At 43.7% G+C, this 10,121-nt stretch overlaps 1 protein-coding gene across 1 annotated transcript in view; it reads right to left on the minus strand.

The window, feature by feature from the left end:
* The window catches only part of DEPDC1B (DEP domain containing 1B), an 85,825-nt gene extending 84,158 nt beyond the window's left edge, over window positions 1-1,667 (minus strand). The window contains exon 1 of the mRNA XM_029941363.1: window positions 1,591-1,667. Coding sequence (XP_029797223.1) covers window positions 1,591-1,638 — 48 coding nt within the window. The 5' untranslated portion in view covers window positions 1,639-1,667. The remainder of the gene's footprint in view (window positions 1-1,590) is intronic.
* Window positions 1,668-10,121: the final 8,454 nt, after the last annotated feature.

The raw sequence follows: 10,121 nt of genomic DNA on the forward strand, positions 1-10,121 counted from the left end.
AAAAAGAATTAAGACCCCTCTTTTAAAAAAAAAGTTACAATTCTGTTGTAACTTTTTTCAGTCTAAAGCAGGAAGGATGAAAACTAGTTACTTCAAGATTCTGAGCCTCTCTGCTTCACTTGAATAACTATTTTGAATAAACTGGGGGTGGGGGGGGGGTAACGTGTCTTTTCCCTCTACAAAGGAGAGTACGTTTTTGAAAGTTCCTGATGAAGCACAACCTCTATCTCATCCCTAAAGATGGACCCACCAATAGCCCTGACCCCAGATGGTTTCAAATGGTAGAAGCCACTTTGAAGTGGAAGCAGCTATGAAAACACGTTTTTTAAAACCTACGTGTGGGGCGCCCGGGGGGCTCAGTCAGTTGATTGTCCAACTTCAGCCCAGGTCATGATCTCACAGTGGGTTTGAGCCCCATGTCAGGCTCTGTGCTGACAGCTCAGAGTCTGGAGCTGCTTCAGATTCTGTGTGTCCCTCTCTCTGCCCCTCCCCTCCCCATGATCTGTCTCTTTCTGTCTCTCAAAAATAAATAAATGTTAAAAAAAAATTTTTAACCTATTTGCTCCCTGTCAGCACCATCCACACCTCTTAGAGGCTAGCCCAAAGGAAAATCTAAATTTATATTTGCTGAATTTTTTAAATAAATTTAATCATTATGAAAGCCTTTAGTAGATTGTTTGCAAAGATGAGTGCATCAACTCCTCCCACTCTGTTCCTACCTTTTCGGGTTGCTGAGAACAATGAAACAAATTCCCACGTTAGACTCGGCCATAAGTGGTAAAAGATCGAGGAGCTAGGCCCCTTCCTACCAAATTACCAGTAGGCTTTCATAGAATTCTAGCTTCTAAAAACCTGCCACTGTCATTACCAAACCGTCACTGCTAATTCCATTACAGTAAACCACTGAAACGCAAAGCACTAAAATTACTTGCTCCAGGTCACAAAGAAATCAACTACACCTAAGAACCCTGAACACCGAAGTTCCCCCAGGAGAAAAAACAGCACCCTGGACCATCAGGGGCTGCAAAGGCTCTTTCAGAACATCGGGTCAACAGCTAATTTAGGTCGGTGCTCCCAGAACCAGAACCAGAAACGGTGGGAGCCAGAAAAGCGGCCAAGATCTACCACCATCCTGGGCACCGTTAAAAAGAACCGCAAGCGTCACTACAGGAGACACTTAGGATGGAGACACGCCCGCCTGGGTTGCGGTGAAGGGTGAGTGTTAAAAGAGGTGGGTGGCCCTGATGTTTCGGACTAGGTGGGTCCTTCCACTCCCGGCGGCAGGCATTCGATTCCAGAGGACAAAAGGGGAAGGGGAGGGGGGCGGTCATCCTAGAGTTCCGGAAGCGTTAAATCAGAAAGCGTCACTTATTACCGAGAACCAGGCCGAAGTCTGAGAACTAAGGTGAACCTACCCACGATGTGCTCAACTTCAAACCCAGTAAGCCCTTCTTTGCTCACCGTCGGGGAAACGGCCGCACCGGCCAGAGTATGTGCCGCCTCCAAACCCGGGCCCCGCCAGCCCTGTAGAGGCGAGGACTGACCAGTACGCGGCCGACGGCTGCGCTCAGCCCCGGCACGGTCACTCACCAGCTTGGTGGCCCGGTACGGGCCGGGCCCCACGATGCGGTGCTCCATAGCCGGTAAGCAGCGGCGGCGCTCGCCGCCCCTGCGCGGAACCGGAGGTGGCGGCGCAGCAGTTTGAATCGCGAGCCTACTCGCTACGGACGCTGATTGGGCGCCACGGAGGCACGTGACGGGAACTGAGGGGCGGGGACTCGGGGGTTCCCCCACCGCGGGGCCCCCGGGGTAGGCGGCGGGTGGCTGGGCCGACGTCTCCCTCCAAGACTCCTGCGGCTGGGGGAGCTGTGCGCTCAGACAAGCCGGGGACAGAGTAGGCTGTCCGCCCTTGTTCCACCGCGCGCACAGCAAGATGTGCACTAACCGTGTGGGGGTGTCTCTACTTAGCCCTGGGGCGAACCTGGCCAGCCTCAGACTCCGGCGTACACATGCTTTCTTTGCTTAGAGGGTCAGTGCGAGTGTATAATTCGGTCATCGAAACTGTGGACTTGGTGAACAAATCCAAGTCAGCCTTCCTTATGGACAGTGAACCTGCAAGTGCTACTAATATAATAGGATTGGGAGAAGTGGGTAGTGAAATGAAACGAGTAGACGGCCTCTACTAGTGGAGGGACACTGAAACACCGGATAAGGTCGCTCAGCCCTAAGGAGGGTCGACAGCCCTTAGGTGCAATAAAGAGCTGGAAAAAAAGGGATACTGCGTGGTTCAACAGGTTGAGGATCCAACTCTTGGTTTCAGGTCAGGCAGTGATCCCAGGATGGTGGGATTCAGCTCCCCATCAGGCTCGTACTGAGTGTGGAGCCTCCTTATTAAGATTCTCTTTGTCTCCCTCTGCCCCTCTCCCCCACTGGCATGCTCTCTCTAAAATAAGTAAAACGAAAAAAAAGGGGGGGGGGCTTGGAGTTGCTGGATGGCTTGGTCAGTTTAAGCCTGGGACTCTTGATTTGAGCTCATTGATTGGGTCTCCAGTCAGGATCCTGTGATCATGGAGTGGAGCGCCATGTCCTGTTCTGCACTGACAGCTGAGCCTGCTTGGAATTCTCTCTTCCTCTCTCTGACCCTACCCCACTCCTACTCTCTCTCTCTCACTCTCTTTCTCAAAATAAACTTTTTTTTAATGAAAAAAAAAAAAGAGCTGGAAAAGGGTGCCAGTTTATCTATTTTTTCTTTTGATGGTCTATCCCTGGAATTGGAATTCTATATTTTTTATCACCCTGAAATTTTCTGTATTTTGCCAGAGGGCTGTGAGTTCTGTTTTCCCTCTCAGAATTTTCCCCTAGGAATTTCTGTCTAATTTGCCATTGTTAAAGGGACAAATGAGGTCACCACTCCATACCTACAATTGGAGTTCAAAGTTCAAATCTGAAAGAAAAAAAGTTCATTTCTGATCACCTCAGGGAGTGCCCAGGATAAGATGAGACTCCTACTTCTATAACACCCCTCCTCCATTTGCTTTTTTAGATATATATTTAGCTGCATTTTAGAAAGACCAGAAAAATTCTGAGATGACATGTATGTATTACTTTCATAATCAGAAAAAGCCATAAAGATAATATAAAGGTAATTTTTGTCTCCAGTGAGTGAATCCTTATCAGAAAAGATTCCAGTGAGGCACAAGAGAAAGAAGAAATGCAACTTCAGAACCTTGTCCATCTGGGACTTGTCACCACCCACCAGGTGTGTGAAACTGCAATCTGATACAAAATGTCATGCCCTGCGATCTGAGCATTTTCCCAAGAGTCCATCATGAGACATAGACAAGATAATTACTTCTGCTGGAAAAACACATTTCAAATGATCTACATATCAGAGGCCACAGTCTTTGTGACTAGAGTTAAAATTGAGCAGCTGATATCTACCAATCTTTCAGCACCATGCAAAAACGATTGGGAAATTTCTGTACATACTCTCCTCTGGCGTGTTTAAGTGTGACACCATCAATATCCTGTAGAAGCTTTGACTCATCCTCAGAACATCTTTATAAGGTACAGTGAATATTGGCAATTTCACCATCACCAACTAACTTGTCTCTGATGTTAGGAAATTCCAGGCTGTGGAGTAAAAAGCAACACAGACATCAAGTGTATTTAATGTGGGGTTGGAGATTATATTTCTCAGTCACTGAGTAGGGAGTGGTTAGGAGCAAGGCTCTCGTTGCCCAGAGTGTTGACGGCTACGTTCATTCCTCCTGCTGCCTGAAATGTCTCCTGGCAGGTTGGATGGGTCATTTTGAAAGAACTCCTCTGTTGAAACCCAAGTCACTCACTGCTTACATTAGACTTGAGCCACTTGGATTGTGCTGCAACTACATTTAATTGTGTTCCTTGGAATTTAAGCTACCAAGACAGTCCATTTGCTGAGGTTCTTAAAAGTTGCAAAATCTTTGACTTGATTTCCATAGCTGTTGGTCTTTACTGTCATCACTCTACTGGAAAATGTTCCCCCCAGAAATTGTATCAATACTATTCACTAAAAGGGGCATCATATTCTTTGCGGATATGGGTGATAAAGGAAGGATAAAAATATATGGAAAATGTAAAAACACACTATTTCATTGAAACTGTTAAATAATGTTTTTATTTCATCATTTAAAAAATAAATACCACAAAAAAATAAAGATTTACATCCATTCATTCACTTACTCAATATGTATGAGTTCCCATTATGTGCCAAGGACTCTTCCAGTCACTGGAATACTTCAGAAGAAAAAATAAAGTCTCTATTGCCAGAGGATGACATCCTAGGATGGGAGGAGACAGCAAATCGACTATATACGTAAAAATATATACACTATATCAAGGGATAACTAAGTGCTGGAAAAAAAAAGTAGAAGAAGAAAGGGGAGAGGGTGGTGGAGGCAGGAATGCTATTTTGGCTCAGGTGGCCAGGGAAGTTCTCTCTGATGAGGTGACATCCAAGTAAACAATCTGAGTCAAAAGAGTAGCTGTCTGGGGGCAGACCTTCTAAGATGGTGGAATAATAGCCCATGAAAGCTTGAGGTGGGACACATGCTTGCCACATCCAGGCATCATGGGAAGGAAGCCTGTGTCACTGGCGTGGAATGAGTGAAAGGGAGAGATGAGGAGATGAGTTTGGACCCAGGGAGGAGAGAAGCTCTATAGGTCACATTATGGCCCATGGGCTTTGGATTTTACTCCGAATTGGTTGAAAATGTATTGGAAAGTTTTGAGAGCATGTCAAGATCTCAATGGGTTCTTTTTAAAGCATCACTCTCCCCACTGCATGAGTAATGGATTGGAATGGGAGTAGGTGTGGAATGGAAGCAGGAAAACCAGTTAGGAAGCCTGCAACACTCTAATAGAAAACAATAAATAAATGTGGTTGATGCAGTGCTTAGCACATAGGCATTCAACAAGTACTTGTTAAAGGAATAAATGGATGAACAAATTAAAACAAAACTTTATAAGTTATTCATCTCTTAAAGATCAATTCATTCTGTCTCTAATTATATGTCTTAATTATATTGCATGTACTCTGCAATATAATAGCTAACTTTTGTATTTTCAGTATAACCTATAAAATTTGCTATTGAACCTCTATCCTGTTTTGTTCTTAGACACAATCCATACCAGATGCCTTGTGTTATAATCACACACACACACACACACACACCTTCTGCCCCTTATAATCTCACTATCATAGTTCTAAGCATAATAAAACCTTTGCCAAGGATACAGCTGAATGGATTCTCATATTTGGGCATAAGTTCAGTTTCTTGCACATCATAACCATGCCTCTTTGCTGCTATAACTAAGTATAATTCTTTATATCTAGGAAAGCCACTTGATGGTAAAAAAATTTTTTAGCTAACATTGGTCTGACTTGCATAAATTCCAGGAGGAAGATCGTGGAGACAGGAAAGCCATTTAGAAAGTAGTTGAATGAATACAGACATGAAAATCCAACAGCAGTGGATTATGAAAGCAGCTATGTAACCTTGGGCAAGACTCCTATGTGCCAGTTTCTAATCCAAAAAATAGAAATAACAGTGGTATCTGCTTAATAGGGCTACTAAAAGACTTACTTAAGGAAATGCATGAGGAATTCTTAGAATTCTGCTTCTATTGTATGGTAGGCAGAATTCCAAAATGGTCTCCAACATTCCCAGGCCCAGTGTAGCTACTTCTCCTCCCATTTTTTCAGCACTAACCCGGGTGCTGCTGAAAAGGGAATTTGCCAATGATATTAAGGTTCCAAATCAGTTGACCTCAGAACAGGGAGATTGTCTAGATGAGCCTGACTTAATGACATGAGCCCTTTAAGAGAAGAGTTTTCTCTAGCTGCTTGCAGAAGTCAGGAGTTGGAAGTGGAACAGAATTCTGTCACCCTGAATGAACATGGAGGCAGACGTCCCCTCAGAGCCTCAGCCTGGCTGATATCTCGATTTCAGGCTTCTGACACCTAACACGCTGAGCAGAGAGCACAGCCACCCCACTCCAGACTTCTGACCCACCAAACTGTAAGTGAATAAATGGGTGTTTTTCATTATTAAATGTATAGTACTCTGTTATTTGACAATAGAAAACTGACACATCTTGTATACACAAGTTCTCAATAAATATATTGTCCTAGCTACTACATGGCAATAGAGGGGATAGTGGAAATGTGAATAGTTAGCGAATGATTAGCTATAAGGGATGAGAGAGAAGAAAAGGCCAAACATGGCTCTAAATGACACCTGGAAGACTGGCAGAAAGACTGCACTGTTGGTCACAATGTAACGGGATTTGTCTGCATAGCAGGAACAAAGAGGAAGGACTGTACTCTTCATAAGAATCACCAAAGTAGCTTGTTTAAAGTTCAGTTTTGTGGGTTCTACCCATACAGGTACCCACAGATATCTATATTCCATAGGTATTTTACAGTTTGACTCTTTACCAGTGACTCCAGAGATTCATGTACAGATTTTTAATTTTGATAAGGCAAAACCTTAAAACTCTGACCTTGGAGGTTAGTATGCAAGAGTATGTCACCCAGGTTGTAAGTGAGCCTACGCAGCCACCTAGGTAGGAGTAGGTATTCCATTACTCAATATTACCTTGACATTCTTGACTCTCCATATTTGTTCATGTTATGGGGAAAATATTTACAGGTGTTTGAGAATTCACCCAAGTCATAAATGTCACCCAAGTAATAAATGTCAACATCCAAAAGAAGTTGGGATTTGGACATGCAGTGAAACATCCAAATAGAGATTGCTCATGGTTAAAAATATTAAATCAAAAGGTCAGGGGAGATAGAGTTGGGTAAGTTGGAACCTTACAGGAAATGAGGGCTTAGAGGAAGGAAGAATAGAAAGAGAAGAAAGGACTTCTCCACTGTCCCATTTCAGCCCTGTGGGCTTACTACTCTGTCTAAGCTGTTCCTCTGGCCCTCAATCCTGACGCTTCACCTCTGAATCTAGGCTTTTCTGTCCACTCCTGCCATTTCACTTACATCATTTCTGCGGCCTGCCCTGAGCCAGGGACAGCTTGATTAGGAGCTTGCCCCCATTCTTGGTTCCCTCTCTATAAGCTTAAGCTCCAGACATCTATCAAAGACCTTGTCTTCCATTTTACTACCAAAGGCACCAGATTCTAGTTTTAGCCTCACCAAAAATGCAAATCAATACATGTTACTGAACTTTTGAGTAGCTCTCAAATAGGCCAATGATAAACTCCAGTGTCAGTAGATCAATCACCTTGACCAGAGAACCTAAGCTTGCTTTTAAGAAAAACCTAAAAACTAGTATGAAATCATCTGCATTTCAAAAAGATTGATCACAGAGGAGCCTGGGTGGCTCAGTCAGTTAAGCATCTAACTCTTGGTCTTGGTTCAGGTCTTGTGAGTTGAAGCCTCATGTTGGGCTCTATGCTGGGCATGGAGCCTACTTAAAAAAATAAACAAAATAAATAAAAAATAAAAAGATCCATCACAAATTGTCCCCAAAATAGCATATGTAGTTAATATAGCCAAAAAGAACTCAATTTACTAAGAAAAAAAAAAGTAGACAGAGAAGGATAATAAACAGAACTTTCAGAAGACACTACTTCTGGGTTTCACTGCCAGACACTTGTAAGTAGTACCAGGGTTTGCATCCTGCAAGGTAAGGTATTTAATGGGGCAAATCACGCCAAGATACCTTGGCGGTAGCAACAGATGATCCTCGTGGCCAGAGCCTGTGGACCACAAACAAACAGAGGAATGCAGAAAGTGAGAAGTGGGACAGGGTGAGCATTACTAAGCCCAAGCAGAGATGCAAATGAGATTGTGTGGCAAAAGCCGTTGTGGAACAAGGAAGGTCTGTGAGCAGGGGTTGGGGCAGGGTGTCTGTAATTGTTGAGCTATGTGGAAAGCGACAATGGTTATTGTGTTTGCCTACAACACTGCCACTCTTCTTTCAGAGTCAAGGAACTGAAACTGGCTTGGATATATGTTTCTTAATCATTTTTTTACTTACTTAGAATGATTATTTTATGCTTCATAGTTTTCTTTTGTTCATTCCTGACACGTTCCTTTCTTTCCTTCCATTCCTTTCTTCCTACTTTCCTTCTTTCCTTCCTTCCTTCTCTTCCTTCCTTCCTTCCTTCTTTCTCTCAACTTTTCATTGGATTGTAACATATATAGACAAACACACACATATTATCTGTAGAAAGTGTCAGGAATCTTCACAAAGTGAACACACCCTGGTCACAAGCACTCCAATCCAGAAACAGACCATGGCCTGAGCAGACATTCTCACACCACCTCGTCTCCACCCACAAGGATAACTGTCACAGGTCTTTTGCTGGGTAAGAAAAAGAAACAAGAAGGAGTTTGTCCCAGAGCAAAGAGGGAACAGGAGTCAACTCACAAGTTACTGGGAATTTAGTCCATTTACATGGCAACCCAGAAACCAACTATGAATACCGAGGGAGAGGGGATGAAAAGATTTTATTTAGTGGATAAAACACAGTGGTTTCCTGCTTGACTAGATATATCATTAAAAAAATTTTTTTTCATCTTTATTTATTTATTTATTATTTTTTAACATTTATTTATTTTGAGAGAGAGAGAGAGAGAGACAGAGAGAGAGCACAAACAGAAGAGGGGCAGAGAGAGAGGGAGATACAGAATTGAAGCAGGTTCCAGGCTCTGAGCTGTCAGCCCAGAGCCTGATGTGGGGCTTAAGCCCATGAGTGAGATCATGACCTGAGCCAAAGTCAGCCACTCAACCGACTGAGCCACCCAGGAGCCTCAATCTTTATTTATTTTTGAGAAAGAGAAAGAGACAAAACATGAGTATGGGGGATGGGCAGAAAGAAAGGGAGACACAGAATCCAAAGCAGGCTCTAGGCTCTGAACTGTCAGCACAGAACCTGACGCAGGGCTTGAACCCATGAATTGCGATATCATGATCTGAGCCAAAGTCCAATGCCTAACTGACTGAGCCACCCAGGAGTCCCAGTTATACCATTTCTAGACTTTCTTCTTTCTTTTAAAATTAAACAGAGACTTTGTAGTCATTCAAACCTGTTTGACTACATTTCCTTACATAGCTCTCTCTATAAAATCTCTGACTGGGTTACTCTTGGAATTAACACCAGGACAGTGATTTTATTCCAGCTCCAAAGAGGGAATAGGAGGGAGAATGTCTATGAAGAATTCACTATGAAGTGGCCCCCAAGGCTGTCCATGCACCAGAACCCTCAAAACTAAAAAAAATACAGATCCCAGACCTGACTCCAGGTCTCCCGAAAGTAGCTGCTCTGAGGAGGAGGGACAAAAGAGGAATGACCATAGAAATGGTATTATCTGACCCCTTCCAACAGGCCAGTTGACAGCTTCTGGTAAGGTTCTGAGGACTCTCCAAGAGGTGTCCTGAGGGCCGGGACAGCATTCTAGAAGAGAGCACCTCCCATATGTTCTGTGTTCAAAGCTGAAGTTACCAGAAGTAGCATCCTAAAGGAATGTTCAATGAAGACCATAAGAAATGTCAAGTCAGGCCTCCATACTAGGCCAGGAAAAGTGAAGAACTCAAGGAGATGGGAACAGAGGAGTTACAATGACACAGCTTGAGGCAGAGCATGGAGTAATCACAGAACTGCAGTCCATTTTGGGCCAGAAGCTTTTTTTTTTTTTAATAGTTTATTGTCAAATTGGTTTACATACAACACCCAGTGCTCTTCCCCATAAGTGCCCTCCACCATCACCACCACCTATTTCCCCCCTCCCCCTTCCCCTTCAACCCTCAGTTCGTTTTCAGCATTCAATAGTCTCTCAAGTTTTGTGTCCCTTTTTCTCTCCAACTCTCTTTCCCTCTTCCCCTCCCCCAGGTCCTCCATTAGGTTTCTCCTGTTTTCCTGTTAGACCTATGAGTGCAAACATATGGTTTCTGTCCTTCTCTGCCTGACTTATTTCGCTTAGCTGAAAAAAAGAGAGAGAAATTAATCCAGGAGCAGGAAAGGAGAATTCGAGACCTGAGTGACACAATCAAGCAGAACAACATCCGTATCATAGAAATTCCTGAAGAGGAAGACAGAGAGAAAGGTCCCGAAGG

This window comes from Suricata suricatta, chromosome 6 (genome assembly GCF_006229205.1).
Source record: "Suricata suricatta isolate VVHF042 chromosome 6, meerkat_22Aug2017_6uvM2_HiC, whole genome shotgun sequence".
Lineage (NCBI taxonomy): Eukaryota > Metazoa > Chordata > Mammalia > Carnivora > Herpestidae > Suricata > Suricata suricatta.